General features: G+C 37.3%; 1 protein-coding gene and 1 long non-coding RNA gene across 3 annotated transcripts in view; one reads left to right on the top strand and one right to left on the bottom strand.

The window, feature by feature from the left end:
- The window catches only part of LOC116216689, a 60,915-nt gene extending 46,941 nt beyond the window's left edge, over positions 1-13,974 (top strand). Inside the window, exon 4 of one of the 2 annotated variants that reach the window (XR_004159958.1) lies at positions 13,160-13,974. This is a non-coding gene — a long non-coding RNA (uncharacterized LOC116216689). The remainder of the gene's footprint in view (positions 1-13,159) is intronic. The other variant, XR_004159959.1, reaches the window with a different exon arrangement.
- Positions 1-17,678, bottom strand: part of KCNK10 (potassium two pore domain channel subfamily K member 10) — a 56,400-nt gene that overhangs the window by 4,743 nt on the left and 33,979 nt on the right. Inside the window, exon 5 of the mRNA XM_031553637.1 lies at positions 1,618-1,804. Coding sequence (XP_031409497.1) covers positions 1,618-1,804 — 187 coding nt within the window. The remainder of the gene's footprint in view (positions 1-1,617; positions 1,805-17,678) is intronic.

Here is a 17,678-nt window from a genome sequence, read left to right on the forward strand (position 1 = left end):
TCAGACTACAGCTATAATTGTATTTCCAACAGTAGAACAAAAACTTTCCCAGTTTGCCAAGAATTGAGACATATTTTAGTGGAATAAATCAGTGTAGCTTCACTGATGCTGCTTTATCCAATACGGCATAACATTTTCTCTTTGATGTTGAAGGGGTAGAGATACGGAGATGAAAGTAACAGAAAATAAAAGTAACAGAAAATCTTTCTCAAAAGCAGCAATGAAACCCAGATTTCTTGGTGATCACCTGCCTTAAGCTCTTATCATGAGCTCATCTTTGAAGTTTTCTCATTCAGGGTTTCGATTTTTGAAAAATTCTGGTTAATAGCCACCCAGCCGTGGATTATATTATCTTGATTATGATTAATATATAGCAATTTAAAATTTAGTACTCTGTTGATTTTTTACAAATATATTATTCAAAAAAACACTAACAAAGCGTACATGCCTAAGAAAAATATTGTTAATTATACTATGTTTTGATACCACAAAGCCAGAATACCAGTGAGGTTCTCTTCATACTTAAGTGGTTAAAGTGGACTGAGTTCATACAGTTACTTTTAAATCTGGATTCTCGTGAAATATTTTTTTCATATCTGAGGCTTTGTTTAGTGCCAATTTTTCCTCAGTATTTCATGTTTTCTGTACTACTACATCAGAAATAAAAGAGGGTGATAGTGTTATCTACAAAAAGACTGTCTTTGCTATTTAGCAAAGAAAACTTTACATATCCTTCTTTCTGCCTTTGATGTTTTTGCTCATTGGTATTTCAGTGATGTCTAGAAAATAACAAAACAGAAGCATTATATGTCTATGCGTCTTAATGCCTATAATTAGTATCGCTAATAATCCAATAATCACTAGTAATCCAATAGTGAGGAAAGAAAGCTCATTTATTTAAACCATTTTTTCTTAGCAGAACAATAGAGCAAAATAAATTCTCTCATCTCTGTAACCAACAATCCTTACTCTCTCCTTGGCAATTGGTATGGATGGATATTTATAGTTCCAGATAGTACTATATTCATCTAAGAGAATAACTTCCTAGCACTGAGCCACACATGCTATTAGACCTTGCTTGATGTAACAGGGCAGCTGCAATGTCAAAATTCCTGCCAAGGCTACAGAACAAAATCCAGCTTCTGAAATGCTGCAGATCCTGCAAAAGAAGAATTTAGCAACTCTCTACTGTGTCAGACCAGACATTTTCCAGTCTTAAAGCTCAGCTCTACTTTGTAAAGCTTTGTCCATTCATCATTTTGGCTATTTGCTTCAGCAGTCAGCCTCAGCTTGAGACCTAATGGACTAATACAAATTTTGAATTCAATAGGAAAGTCATTTGACTTGTGCATAATTCATTGCATGATAAGGGGTAATCAGGACTTCCCAGACTCCTGTTATCTACACTGCTGAAAGCTTGCACTCTGCAGATGGCAAGGCACCTGGCTTTTAAACCAGTCTGGAGTTCTCCATGTTATTGCACAGTAACCTCAACAGAAATATCTGGCTTCATTTCTCAGGATATAATAAATTGTAAAAAGCTTCCTCTCCTTACCAAAAAACAAATTCTAAGAGCCAAGGCCCTCATACATATAATCTAGGCTCAGTGCTGCTCACCTGCTACAAAGTCACCAAAACCAACAGTAGTCAGAGTGACAACCACAAAGTAGATGGACTCCAAGGCTGTCCATCCCTCGATGTGTTTGAAGATAACAGCAGGAATGGTCACAAAGACAATGCAGCCAGCCAGGATGAAGAGGATGGTAGAGATCACCCGGATTTTTGTTTGGCTCACTTGTTTTTTCTAGAGAATGGACAAAACAAAGGAAAAAAAGTATGTTATTGGAACTGTATAGTTTACATTATGAATGGCAGACAGATCATGCTGTTATCATCTGGTATTTCAATTTCTGTCATTTGTGAGCTTATTAAGTAGAACCCAACCCTTCCTCTCACTTGGTAAGAACCATCCCTGGAGAACAGTGAACTCCTATGGTCTGGCCACAGAAAAACGGTGATTACCCTTTTCCTAGATAGTCACTAATCTATGAGAAACACATCCTGGAAAACTAGTTCTGAGTTTCAGAAAGGCCCAGTACACCCCAGTTTGAGTTCAGTGTTTAAAAGAAGGTGTGCATTCACACCACCAAAGATATAAGTCCACACAACCTCACCAGCCCTAAGTGCTCAATGAGGAACACCAAGACTAAAACGAAAATAAACATATATTTTTTTCTCAAAGAAGAAGGAAAAAAAAGCTATTTTATTTACTAATAATTCATGCTTTGGGTTATGCTACTTTATTTACAAATAAATCATGCAAAAGGCTAACCTTTCTCTCTGGAATTCCAGCTTGCTTTCTCAATTATGATGGTATAATATAGCTATTTCTGGATTTCAGGACTTCCCAATTCACACCAAAAATACAGGCTTTATGTCAAATACTAAATAACATGAGATAAAATTACCTACATAAATCCGTGCTGGAAAGCTCTTAAACAAATACTGAACATGTTACTGGATGCTATAAACTGAATACAAATACAAGCAGTGTAAGTGCAACATTTTGCACACCTATCATATGAACTCTCACTTCATTCAGCAAAAACTTGGATTTCATTTTCAGCAATACTGATATAAGTCTGGATTAACACAACCAATTCTAACATATTTATTCCAGATTTTCTGTGTCACTCTTAAATGAACTCAGAGTTTAATAAAGTTTCATGAGAAAGATGAAATCTAGTTTAAAAAAAACTTATTATGGGTTAATTAAAGTGACAATATCAATTCTGTATCTATCCTGGGAAAGGAATGTGGAGTTCAGCATGAGTTACTTATTACTAATGATAGAAAAAAGAGTGGAAGAAATGCTGTATTAATCTCTACCAGATATTCAAGACCACTTGTTCATGAGCTATGAATTCAGTCAAAGGTGTGGTTTTGTATGTTTTTTTTCATGTTTATTTCTTGCCTTTTTTTATGTAAAAATGGTAACACTGTTAATGAATGTGCATAAAGACCTGACTCATGCCTATTGTGCACCTTGGTCACTTGCACAAAAGCAGAGCAGATGAGGTTCTTTATATTCTTCTTATTCTTCCACTGGTACAAATGAATCAGAAAACTATGGTGAATAAAGACAACATTTTCAAAGATACTGAGAAGGGCAGAACAGCATGACTCAAAAGCAGAATTACTTACTGGACAATAATGCATGAAATTCAGGATACAAGTGAAAAGGGGGACACTTTGTAGTTAAGCACGCATTCTGAAGACATTCAGGGTGTAAATACTATAGATCCAAAAAACACTAAGGCACAAATGTTGTTACAGTAATCCCATATCAAAAAAGTTTGGTTTGGATGTTTTTCCTGTGGATGGATTTGGCTGTGCTATTTCCCATAAAAAGAACATCATTATGTGCTACACATTTTCTGAAGAATAAGGAAATGGCACTTCTACATTCCAATTTTGGCACAGTTAGATTACATCGGACTATATTAGCCTAAAGATTGCAGTATTACACTGTAACAAGTTATTATTAAAATATAAATACATATATACTATATAGATACATTAAAGGGTGAAAAATCTGAAAATGTTCATGCCTCAGGTTTTGAATTACATAGTCTGAAAAATTAAGCTTGTACTTTCACAAGAAGAGAAAAAAAACCCACATGGGTTCTGCAAAAGAAATATTTTTTCCTCAGGACAATATATTTCATAGGAACAGACATCACTTGTTGATACGTTTGTTCTTCTTCAAGCCTTATGTCTTGATCACCATAATGTAGAATTGGTGGTTTCCCACTTGCTTGCTATTCTGATGAACTCATGACTGCTTGTATTAACTAAACAGTGAACCAACTTTAACATAAGGGAAACAAACAGTTCAGCTGAGCATGACCTAAAATGTATTAGGTTAGGGCACTCCACAGAAGTGGCACTCCTGCCTTGCTATAGCTAAGCCAAGCCAAGCCCAGGTCTCTCATATTCTCTAACCTTTAAGCTGTTGTACAAAAGATGACAATGACCTCCAGATCAGGGTTGAACCATATGCCTCTCCTGCACAGTATAAATAGACATCAAAGGTCAACCACTTTGTCCTAGTTCCTTAATTCCAGTTCCTCAACAGCAGCTGCCACAAGCATAGATATAGGCATTTAATTCCAGGTGCAGGGTTGCATGCCACACACCCACACTTTCCTCAAGAGACTGGTTTTGATTTTCCCATTCAGCATGCAGCTCTTATGGACCACAGCTTTAGGAACCTACCTCTCCCCGTGTAGGGAATTTTGTCATCTGTGTCATTTTTGTGAATCTTATTCACAGAGCCAATTTGTTTAATATGCAGCCTCATACTGAGCCTCAAATGTGCCTTTTAACATTTAATCCATATTGTGTAAGAAATGTCTAGGCTGTCGGTTCTCAGAAGAAGGGACCATGCTTCATCAAGACTGCTCCTAGCAAAATTTAAGAAATAGAACTAGTTTGTCAAACTGGTAATAACAATTTCTAACCAGTAAGTTAGACATCATAAATACAATTAGCTATTCTTTCTTGTCATTATGAAAGTTTATCATCACATGATTTAGAAGGAATTTCTGCCTCTACTTCCTCCTAGCCAGCCTTGTCTTACGGATCTCCATAAAAGTACTCCAAATAGACTCTTCAAATACTGCAAGTTTTTGCAGTATTTTTGGTGTATCTGAAAAAAAGAAAATTAGAACTATCCTATGCTCCCATAGTATATGAATTTCTGACAACCTTGTGGAAACAATTTTCTACCTGTACACTGGCTTTACTAGCAAACAAGAATGTATTTAGGATTCTGACAGGGAAAGAACATTCTATTCTAACAGTACACACAATATGGGGCCGAACACCGAAGAACAAATATCTGAGCATCTCCAGGCAGGCTAGCAGAACCTTTGAGCCCATTTTGGGACATAAATGCAGAATTATCTACAGCAGTCAAAATGAAACAGTAAGAGAGCTCTCTCTCTGTGAAAGGTAATTCATGTCATAGTGGAGTCAGTTAAACAAAAACACTTGTGAAATAGATGTTTTCTGCTTTTTTAAAATATTGTTTAATCAATACGTTCTTTCCAATTGATGAAACACATATTTGTGAAACATTCATCAAGTATAAATGAATTAGCGCCTATTAATAAGAGAGGCTTCAATTTAAATCCAACTAGAGCAAATCTGAAGAAAAAAATAATGATTAAAGGAAAAATCTATGGAAAGAGTTGGGTGTTTTTTATGATATAACAACCCATAAAAATTCATCTCCATTTACTCATGAAGGTGTTCATTTCACTCTTAAAGTAGGTAAGAGCTAAACTGGCCACATCACAGAATCATGGAATATCGTGAGATGAAAAAGACCCACACTGAGTCCAGCTACTGAACCCACACAGAATAACCCAAAATCCAAACCGTATTTCTGAGAGTGCTGTCTAAATGCTTCCTGCACTTTTCCAGCTTTTTGCCATGACCACTGCCCTGCAGAGCCTGCTCCAGTGTCCAACAACCCTCTGGTGCAGAACTTTTTCCTAACCCCCACCTGACTCTCCTGACACAGCTCTATGCTGTTCCCTTGAGTCCTGTCACTGTCATTAGAGAGATCAGTGCTGCTCCTCCACTCCCTCTGATGAGCTGTAGGCTGCCATGAGGCCTCTCCTCCACCTTGGACTGAACAAACCAAGGGCATCAGCTGCTCCTCATACATCTTGCTCTCTAAATCATCTTTGTGGGCCTCCTTTGGATACTCTTTGAATAGTTTTATGTCTTTTTTATATTGTGGTGATGAAAACTGCTCACAGTGCTTGAGGTGATGCTACAACAGCACAGAGTAGAGTGGGAGAAAGATTTGAATCATCTTGCTCATATTAATTAAAGAAACTGTCAGCTTGCTTTAGTTTCAAGAGAGGTTGGGGCAGACATTCTCATGGAGAGACCCTTATCAGTGAAAATTAGATCTTCTGCATCTTCTTCATCCTCAACTGTTACTTTGCTTGCTTTTCCCTTTTTTCTATTACATACACTGTGATTTTACCAGTTTCAGACCTATCCAATAATTTCAGAAGTTAAGAGGAAACTATTTTTTTTCCCTCTCAGGTCCTACACATCTATGCTGATTAATAGGATTCTTCCAGGGCTACTGTCCTTTTCAGGTAGATTAACTTAGTTACAAATGTTCTGACCTGCTCAGTGTCAACAAAAGGACCAAACACGGTTCTTATCTTCCCAGACTGAGACAACAAAGATGACAGATTCATTGAAAAAGGAGTAGATTCTTTTCCAAGTACAAGACATTAAGAATGGGAGTATAAGATACTACAGTTACTTTTCAGACTAGAGAAAATGCTAAATATATGGCAAATTACACTACATTTCAAACATGCTTGTTCCAAGACTTTGTAGTGTCACCTTTTATTGCATAGAAACTAGCGCAACATACCGTACTACTCAACTAAAAATATCACTGGAACATTTGCTGCCTTACACTGAGCTCATATGTTACCTCTGTTTTCCAAAGATTTTATTTTCTGAATTCCTGACAAACATCCCCAGGACTTCAAACAAATTATTTACCTCTTTGGCTAGTTGAACAATGTTGTATTTTTAGTGCTAGTATACTGCGCCTTCACAGAAAATGCAATCCTTGTCTCTACACCAGGCACTGCATTTTGGAACATTCCTCCAAAGAAAACATATTTTTTTAACACTTCTTTTGTCCCCTTTGCCTACTGCTAACTTTATGCCCTCTCCCATGCTGCCAAATATTCTTGGAACAAATTCTCTCTTCCTGCACACTAATTAAGCAGCTTGTCTTCTAAATCATTTCCTCCAGATCAAAATATTTTAACAAAAGAAAAGCAAGTCTTTGTATTCAAAACATAAAACAGAATATCGCATATATCAGTCCTATCTTTTCTTCTGCCACAGAGAAAGGCCTAACTATGTCCATAGCAAAAACATTTTTGGCAAGCTAGTTCAGATGCTGCCAATAGTCATAGGTCCACAATGCTTGCCTTTTTGATCAGTTAAATGGAAGCCAGTCCTGATCCATCACCTGGGCACACATCTTGGTAAGGTGCTCTGCCCATCTCAACACAAAGATTGGAACAGCACCAGGCAATCATGGGTCACACTGACTTTCTCATCAACAAACACTCTCTAATCCTTTTTTTCAGGGCTACTCTCCATCAAACATGTTATAAGCAATATACTCTTCCTCCTATTTTAATCACTAGGCTATAGAACTTTGCACTTTTTTGATTTAACAAATGATGATGAGTGCATTTTTTCTATAATCTAATGTTTGTCCTCCTTTGCTTTGCTTCTTAGAGCAGAAAAGATTTCTTTCAAATGCTTGGGTTGAGGCTGGAAAAGAACTTGGGGGGATAAATGTTTCCACAACAGTCCAGTAAGTAAAGCTGGCTGTCTCCTTTTCTGATTTTACCGTAATGTAATCAGTTCTGCCAGTCTCACTGATCTTGAGGACACCTAATGAATGGTCCCTCAGGACACTGCCAACATGACAATCCTCATAAATCCCATACAGGCTGGCACTTGAAATCCCCACTCAGCTGTTTTGGATGTAAGTGGCAATGTTTTGATACCAGGGGTAAGGAGAGGCCAGGGCTGCTTCGTGTAGGATGCACTGGGTTCCAGCTGGATCCAACTGTGCCACTGCAATCCAGGGCCAGACCCAGCAGCCAAGATGGTGGCACCTCTGGGAAATAAATATTTAAAAAAAATAGAAATGCCATAAAGGGACAGGAGGAGGAAAGAGAGGAGTTAAGGAGGGAACAAGGTTGAGAAGTGGGAGGTGCTCCAGTGCAGAGCAGGTACTTCTGTGCAGCAATTGCAGCCCATGGAAGATCAGCACTGGAGCAGTGGAAAAGAGTGAGACAGAAAAAGCAGCAGAGATAAGACACTGTGCACTGGCCCTGTCCTCCTGCACTGCATGCTGACACAAAGGAAGGACTGTGTATGACTTGTGATAATAATATGTGTGGAGGAGATACATCTGAAATGAAGTGAGTTGAAATAGAGTGAAGTTGAGTGAGCCTGGGGAAGAGGGATGAAAGACATTTTGAATGTTTGTCTTTTTATGTTTCCAAATACCCTTAGTTATGAAATATTTATGCTAATTGTCATTAAATTAATTTAAATTCCCCAAGTCAATTACTTTTTGCATGCAGCAATACATGGTGATATTCCTGTGTTTATTTTAACATACAAATTTTCTTTCTCTTGCTTTCCTATTTCCTCCACCAGGAGGGAGGGAGCAAGCATCTATGCAAGCAGCCAGGGAAAACTCACAATATCAATGAAGAAGGCAAATCTCTTTGAAAGCCTAGAAGTAGAATCCCATACAACATATCCAAAATATACATATGACATTTCAGACACTTCCATGAGTTAAGAATGGTGGTTTGAGCCATTCCACTAGACAAGCTTGCCCCTCATCTGATGAGCTCTCTTGGTGCCTCAGTGCTATTTCAATTCTTGTGTTTTACAAAGTACATTGCTATTGTATCAAAAGAAGTTGCAAAATCCATCCCCTATTTCTTAGGTATAGCAAGTACCATAGGAGAAATGGATATTAAAAGCTGTAAACACTCATATTTGTTACTAAGCTTGGTAGAGACAATCCTGAATACATATGGGACACAGGTCAGGATAAAGAAGGATTTATTTTTTACATAGCTGTTTTTTCCCATAAAACAACACTTCTGCAGGGTGTTTGTCTAGATCCAGATGGAATACGCAGCAAGCTTTTCACAGGGTAGCAGCTTTCTCAAATGTTATTTTTGTAAACTGTTAGGCATGGATCTTGCTGCAGTCATAATGTAAGTACTGATATTGTGTTATGAAAATACAGAAACACTGCTATGGAAATTTTCTAGGCTCAGTGTATCTCTTTTCTATCTTCTTTCTCTCACAAGAAAGCACAGTTAGGGATTTTTGATATGCATCAACTAATTTCATCAAGGTGCTCGTCATGCTACTGAGGAAACAAAAATAACAATAATGAGCTCAAACTTCTGTTCTGGCTGATCTCTATACAGGCCCAGAAAAAAATAAATGTGGAATAAGAAGGATCCATTCTGCATACACTATTCTCAGACATTGGAGCAGACAGAGGGCAACAGAAGCTCATGACACAGATCTAAAGAAATTCAAAGGATGCATTCAAAGGCCAGATTTGGAATATGCTGCTTCTTTCCTCCATCCTTATGCTCCTTTTTGAATTATAGCTACATTCCCTGCTTCCAGAGAGTGCAGAATGAGTTAATAATGGTTCTTCTGCATCGGTTCCCTTTACCTGAAAGAATTTTAACTTGCTAGTTCTGGAAACCTTGATTTTGATAAGTGCTGAGGCAATGCTTTCTTCTTTTTCATCCATGCAACTCTGCAATTCAGGGCAAAATTAAAATGCAGTTATGATAGAGCAAAGAAAAGTGCCATATTGCAGCAAGGCTAAATTTATTAGTATATGCTCAAAATCTAACTATGAAATGTACCGAGACAGAAAAACACTTACTGTATCTAGATCAATGAGAGATCCAGTTATCTACAGCATGATGTGGCCAATTTCAACGACTTAGCAAAAAACAGAAATTTGATATTAGTGTTAGAATTTTCTCCAGTTTGCAGAGTGGAGATATTTTGTATTTCTTTTATTAACTCTGCTTGGGCTTTGATTTTTTGCTGTTATGTTTTCTGCTCTTCATACTACTGAGTATTCAGAATATTGTCTCCATGTTACAACTTTCTCCCTGCCTCTACCAGCTTTCTTCAACATTTTGCAGGAGCTGCTATTGCTATGTGCTTAGAGTTCAAAGTTAAAAGGAAAGCAGGAAACACTGTTGAAAGAAAAGAGCTGGCATAGAGAGAGGGATGCATCAAATACTTCACTTCACGGTTCAAAACATTTCTTGTTGCCACAATGACATGTGTATGTGTATAAGCTCTGGAAATATATGCATGTGTAAAATGCATTGGAGTTGTTAATGTGACAGCTTGATAATCCTCAAAGGTGAAGAAGAAATACACAAAGCAATGTATTTCATGGGAAAGATCTGCTTGCATCTAAAGAGGTTTACTTCCAGTGTTCTCCACTGAAATTAAAATGACTAATACTAATTCCAGTAGGAGTCAGCATGAGTAACCTTACCCTCCAGAATAGTGGTTCCATTGGGTTGGACTCGATGATCTCTAGAGATTCCTTCCAGTTCTGTAATTCTGTGATAAAGAAGGATCATTTATCTATCTACCTTCCTTATGAAGAAATTTGGAATTCAGGCTCTATGTAGAAATGCAGAAGGTGGACAGGTCTAGAAGGCCTTACAGAGATGTCAAGATCTGTACCTAACTCTTCAGGAAAATATTAACCCTTAAATTGGGTTTTGCAAGCGTTTGTTGACTTGAAGGATTAAAGAAAGACATGCTCCACAGCCAGCTGAAGTAAGCTTTAGAGTCTGAACTGATGTTTGGCAACAAAGGGCTTGGGGTAAAAACAAACCTCCAAAAGGTTTGCTGCATTTGGGTTATTTTCCCTAAAGCAGATAAGCTGCAAGCATTGCTAACTGAAATAAATATCCAATTTGTAGAGATAAAATGCCAAAAACAGATACTCCATGACTAGGATCCACAGATTTTGTCATGAATTTTTTGTTCCAAACATAGTCTCAGCACTGTGTAGCAAATATACTTTCCTGTAGCTTAAATGCAGCGGAGTATTTGAATTGAAGAGTGACAACGGTATATTAAAAATAGAATTTGGTATATTCTTAAATAGAATTCATAGACAAATTTATCTCTAGTGAAGAGTCATTGTATGTAATGAAGTCACAGCCTGCACCATTGTTCATTTAGTTCATCCACAGGGTTATCGTTTAGCTCTATCTTGTATTAAGCACAGTGGCGTGAGAACTACTAAAGCAAGTAATGAGCAAATATAAAAATAAAACTTCCTGTTACATTTCCATAATCATAATTAAAGTACTGGCTGGAAGCAGAAAAATAGATGTGGCCTGTACCTTCTCAAGGTATTTCAGAGACAGGCATTGTAAATTTACTACTGCTGCATTTCATCTTCCACTTCAACACTGCAAGAGTCAGTGGTCACACTTTTGCCATTGCTAGGCATATTACAGTAAAGTGCCCAGATGGTCCTGGGTCTGGTTTGCTTTTCAGCCAAGAAAAGCAGTTAGAAGAACAACTGTTTTTAGGAAGAGCACTGAAGGAGTCTAAGTAGAAAGGAGCAGAAGGAAGAATACTTCCTTAAAGTACACAGAGACTAACAGTCCTCTTAATGGCAGATAAATTACTGATGAACTAGAAGTCAATGTAATCAGAGTTTTCCAAACTAGAGCACTTATCTAGAAAAAGAAGCCCTGGATTTCAGAAGGGCTTCATGTATTTTAACTTCTAACAGTTCTCAGACTATTTATTAAAAGGATCGAAACAAATTTCCACACTGCATTCTATTGTTTTCTTCTCAGTGAAATTCCTTTTCAAGAGGAAGGACTGAGGTGTACATCTATCAAAAGTAGCTCACAATCAATTCCATTGTGGTTGAAGACAGACTGTTTGAATTTTCATAGGTTGAAAAAGTCACTGTGCTGAGGTCTCATTTCCCTGAAGACAGCACATCAGTCTTAAATTTTTACAGACAAAAGATTCAGAAGAGTAACTCCTCAGCACTGACTGTTCTTAAAGATAGTTCTTTTTGATCTAAATAAAGTTCGACGAGGAAGATAAGCTAAAATAAATAGAAGCACAGTGTTTGCTAAGTCTGGTACATCTTGCTCATGATTCTAGCTGTTTTAAATTGTTCTTCCAAGCTGCTCTATCTGCTATGCTCTTTGCATACAGCCTATGCAGACACTGCAAGTTCTGGATTCTTATAGTACCTTTCCTTAATTTCACTTCTATCATCAGCTAATATACAAAAGCATCTTCAGATCTCAAATAGAGGAACTGAAAATGAAGTAAAGAACTCACCAGTTTCATAAGGCACTACAGATGTATTGTTGCCAAGCACTAGTGTATGTCTAGTTTTTTATTATTCTTATGTTTTAAAGTCCACTTTTAGATAAATACACTTCTTGAGAATTATGAAGGACAACTCATTACCAGCAGACCTATTTTGCTAGTATCTGACCATGCATATATCCATAAATTTAGTGATAACTGACTGCAAAATTTTGATCTGCGTCTAGGTTTTGGTTTAAATAACTCCTAAATTTCAGAATACTCAGGTTTGAAATGTACATTCAAGTGCTCGCATAGTTGAAATAAAGCATACTTAAGTATGTACATATATAAACCAATGCCATTTTAATGTACAAGTACCTCTTTCACATTGTTCATGAAATTGTAACTCTCAGTCTGACACTTCAGGAGTTACAGGCAGAAGAATAGATAATGAGCTGAGACTTCACATGCATTTGCTGTTTCTACTATTCTGAATTTGTAAATCAGCACTGTACAACAAATCTTTTCATCTGTACAAGCTCTCACCAGACTAATTTTTTCCTGAACAAGTTATTTTGTTGCATCTGGAGCAAAACAGTAGCAGGTTCAAAAAACCAAGTTCCCAAGCAATGACAGAGGCATAAAATTGCAAAAACCAAATGAAAACAGCTTCAAGTCAGCTCACACTGTGTAATGTTTCTCTCCAAGGCTAAATCACCTTTGGTCCTTCAGTAACAAGGTGATCTTGTGAATGACAACAGAATTTGCATAATCTCTTCCTCAAAGTTATTCTGCAGCTAACTTATCAACTTCATAAGAAATATTATTTTTGTCAGTGAAAGGGAGTTCAACTGTAAGTCTACCACACACCTTCTACATTGCTACCCTAGATGCATGCCTTGCAGTAGTAGTTTCCAGAGTCTTCACTCCTACATCTGTAATGTTTGCCCGGGATGGCTGCAAGGCCAGTCAGCTTAAGGCAAGATTCATGTACAACTCACCTACCTGAAAGAGCAAGGCCCTATCTGTCTTGTGTATCACCATCCAGCAAGGTCAACACATTATAGGAGTCCGTAACAGGGATTGCTGATGTGAAGTGGTGAAGAAAGTAAAGTAGCCTTAGCACTCATTCCTTGTTGTGACTTATTTGTTGCAGGATTATGATGAGGGAAGTCTGTTCTGAGGAAATCGTGCAGTTGTGCCTCCTTTCTACTTCCTGCCCATCACATATCCCATGGAAAATAATTGCAAGGAAGATCCTAACAGCAGTTCCAGGTTTGGAGGAGCAGGAAGATGAGTAGAGCAGAGACAGGTGGATAGATCAAAATACACCTGAAATTATGGGGGAAAATTTCTTCTGTGAACAGCTGTTTGGTTCTACCTCCCCATTCTTCTAACAATATTTTAATGTCAGCCTCATTTAATTCCTGCCATCCTTAACCACTTCTTCCAACTTCTCAGCATTGCTTCTCTTTTAATTTCCAGTTGGCTTCTTCCTTCCAAAACTTTCTATCTCATACCAACTTGTCATTTGCTACAATCATATTTCCTCTGTGTATTTTCCTGTCCATTTAAAAATAATGTTTATAAATGACTGTTTCTACACAATCTTAATACTGAAGTCCTGTTCCTGACTGGCTTCTATGGTCTCAAAGTGGTAATAAACCATAGTAGAATGCAATTAGATCCACTGTCTTTATTGCAACAATAAGAATTTCTTATTAAATTATAAAAGCAAAGCACTCCTTTCTGGTGGCAGAATTTTTATATTCATCAGACATTTCGTTTTGGTGGAAATGACCCAGGAAACTGTTAGACTAAATTCTGAACACTGGAATTTCAGCTCATAAGTCTTGAATCATCTTGGAATAGTACTGTGTACATGCACCACTGGTTTGAATTCCAGAAACAGAATACCAGCAGATGGCAGATTGATCATTGTTCTAGCTCATTCCTCTGTGAAAGCTTGAGTGTGATAAAAATAAAATAGAATTAAAATATTAAAAACACAGCTTTTTACCTTACAGAAAGTAACAGTAAATAACTCTATATTAAAACACACACACACAACAAAAAACCAAGATAGGATGTTTATAGCCTCAGTGAAGTCTTAGCAGCTACTGTAGTAACACACTGACGTTGGCTAGTAAGGAAATGAAATAGAACTTAAAAGAGATCTTGTTGATTTCTGGTATAATTTGATTAGATGTCAGGAAGTAGAGATGAAACTTTTCCATCAGTTTGACTTAAGTTTATATGCTCAGAAATGAAGGTGTCAGATTTTATTAACAAAGTTTCAAAGTTTATTAGCAAACTTTTCAACATCATATATTCACAACTGTGTATCGTCTCTTGCTAGGTAACGTCACTAAGTTTACAATACATTTATCTATTAACTATATGCCAAATTTTGAATGTAATAAAAACAATTGCAAATTCAGAATGATTTCCTTTTTGCCTAAGCTGCTATCTGAATTTCAATTTCAGGCTTTGAGAACAGCATCATCTAAAAGCTTAACATATCTGCTAAAAAATAAGAACTAATGCTAATATGAGTTTGCAAGATACAGAGTACAGAGTGGTGGATGCCTTGCAGAGAGCAGCTGGGGGTTGAGTTATGGAGTTAACCCAGTGGAGAAGCGGTAAAGGAAATCTCTTACAGCTTAATTGGACCAGCAACTGGACCAGTTACTCTCCTCTACAAAGTTTCTTTCCCTTGAGTTGTTGCACTCATTTTTAGATAAGGAATTGATAAAGATAAATCCTGTCACTGGTATAATAACAAAAGAGATCAGAGCAGCCGAAAATCACTAAAAATAATTTTATTCTCTAAGAGAAAGAATAGGTAGGATAGATCTAATCTATCCAGAAAGGCAAACAACAGTGTTTAGGAAAGGTAAATCTTTAGAATTTGCTTAAAGAAAGCTTCCCAGTGGCTCAGCAGGACTTCTACTTCTGCCCCACTCCCAGTCCCAACTTCCAACAACAACTGTTTTTTCCTATATCTTTTCCAAGATTCAGATAAAGCCCATTGCTGGCTTGTTTTTTTTGGGGGGGAGGAGGGAAGTGCATGTAATTTCCATAACACTTATAGGTCTTTCATATCTAGAGCACATCATTTCTCAAGAGTTTAATAGGCAAACAAGTTCTTTAAGCTTAACACTGGAAAGACAGGCATCAGATGTACCTGTTCTGATAATTCTCATTCAGTGAATTATGGTTTGTTTACAGACACACTGTATTTCTACACAAAGTACTATACTTTCTAGATGCACAAGCTTCAGTGGAGAAGTCTTGCCACCAACCATGTTTCTGACTGCTTGCTTACATTCCTGTATGGCGATCAATGCCCTACCTGCTGTACTGCCTGGCTTGTCCTCAGCACCACTGCAGTAAGCTAGAGCAGTGAAAGGAGTCATCAAGCCTAGGAAATGCTCCCAGCAGTTTCACCTTACATGCTAGAAAATCCTGAAGTGCTCTCAGGAGCATGGTGTGTCCACACTCAATGCCTGCATCTGTACCGAACTGCAAACTGAGGGAAGATCTGTCTGGTTATGGTCATCTGATCTACTTCCAGTTAGACCTAAAGACTTGTTACAAAGTCTGAATAAAGACTGTCTGAATCCAGCCTATATTTAACTCGTGATAATGACAGTGCATTCTGTAGCTATGTACTCTGGAGCGCTATCCTTTCTATCTTTAGATGCTTTCAACCGTTGTGTGTATAGAACAATCTAAAAGAATGGTGTTTGTTCTGCTGTTTATTATAGAAACAGCTTCTGGTCATTCATAAGATCCTTCCCATTAAGCAAGGTAACAGCACTATTTTTATGGTTTTATGCCACCTTTCAAGGTATATTTAATTTCTATAGTGTCAATGCTAGCTGAAAATGATTACAAAAAATATCAATTTTTCAATTAAATGTTGAATTTTTACTTGATTTTCTCAGATGAGCTTGGAACACAGTTCATCACTGAGCCTAGATATTGAATGATTCATGAATATGTAGTGCATTTAATGACCCTGTACATACATTTCTTGGACCATCACATTTGTGTCTAAGTGAGACCAGATTTGTAGATAGTTTCTGTCCAGGTTATTGAAGATAGAATCATAGAATACCCCAACTTGGAAAGGATGCACAAAGATCATCATTTCCAACTCCTATATCAGAGTAATCAGTAGCTGAATGGGGAGAGTCTGTGTGGAGGACACTTTGATTTATGTCTGTGATCTGGTTGATGCTTATTTACTTTTATAAAGCAGCATTATTACAATAGGAGAGACAGCATAAATTAGCCAATGTGTGATGTTCAGGGTTCCTCCTTGTAGTCCAATCCAGTGCATCTCTTTTCTAAAAAGATATGTGAAAGTTCCTGTTTTCCCAAAGCACTGCTTTGCAGTGAAGTACTTCCAACTCTCCTTAATCACAGAGAAGTAAATAGTTGTTTTTCTGGTTACCTACACACTGAAATAGTGGCAATGTTACTTTTATCATCAAAACGTGCAGTGGCATGTGTCCAGCCCCTGTGCTGAAATATTCTCTCAACACTGTGGGTGTAGTGTCTATTTATAAGACCTTATGAAGTTCCTTCCTCAAATGTATAAGCTGGACTGTCTCAAATTGCCCATGATCTTCTAGAGAGGCAAGAACCCATTAGAAGGCAAGTAATATGGGTAGGTAGTGAATGCAGCCTTAGAGACTCAGCTACAAGGCCTGCAGGTGCAGACCGTAGTACTGTTTTTAATTTCTCTTAATTGTTTTAGAAATTGGGTTATTGGAACTGAATGGGAGACTCATGGTGGAATTGCACCATAGATCTGTGCAGATACAGAAGGATCTTTTCCATCTGGTTCTTAGCCCCTTTCCTGATACTCTTACACTTTTTAACCACCACTAGGTTTTGCAGAGTTATCTTCAAAGAACCAACCACAGTAATCCCAAGTCCCTCTAGGAGTAGTGAAATACAATTGTCATCTCTGACTAAATATATTAGAATTTCTTTCCTCAAAATAAAGAATTCAGCATCATTTTGTATTGCTAACACTAGATTTCATTTATCATCTTATCATCATTTTGCACCTTTCATTTTAGCTATTCTGAAATATTTAGAGATGCAATTTGCAGACTCTGTCATCTGTAGATTCTGTCATCTGCATATTCATCTTCTTGTCTGAGTCACTCCAGACCGTTCCTGTCAAAACTGTAAGATTCCAACAGGACTCCAGCTGATTCACACCGATGCTCTACTCCTAATCTCCATTTCTCCTTCAGACAGTTACTGATGTGTGAGATCTTCTCTCTTTCCTCACCACAGCTTGATTTTCTTACAGCCTTTGATGAGAAAATTTCTCAAAAGCTTTTAGAAATGCAGTATATAATATCAATAGATACTGATACACACTCAGTGAGCCTCCAAAAGATTTGTGGGGCACACCACTCAATATTTTCTTAGCTCTTTTAGTGTCTTAGCCTACATTTGTACCTTTCAGTCTCATTATAAATATTCTGCAAATTTTTGTGTCCTCTCTAACAGTTGTAGCAGGTTGCTTTACACCCATAAATATGTTGAATTTGAGTTCCTCATGGAGACGAAGTAGGAATCAAGACTTACACATTGAATAACTGAAACAAAAAACTACATGTAGAGCTAAGTTTTGCTCACTGCTCATA

The sequence above is a fragment of the Meleagris gallopavo genome, chromosome 5, assembly GCF_000146605.3.
Source record: "Meleagris gallopavo isolate NT-WF06-2002-E0010 breed Aviagen turkey brand Nicholas breeding stock chromosome 5, Turkey_5.1, whole genome shotgun sequence".
Classification (NCBI taxonomy): Eukaryota; Metazoa; Chordata; class Aves; order Galliformes; family Phasianidae; genus Meleagris; species Meleagris gallopavo.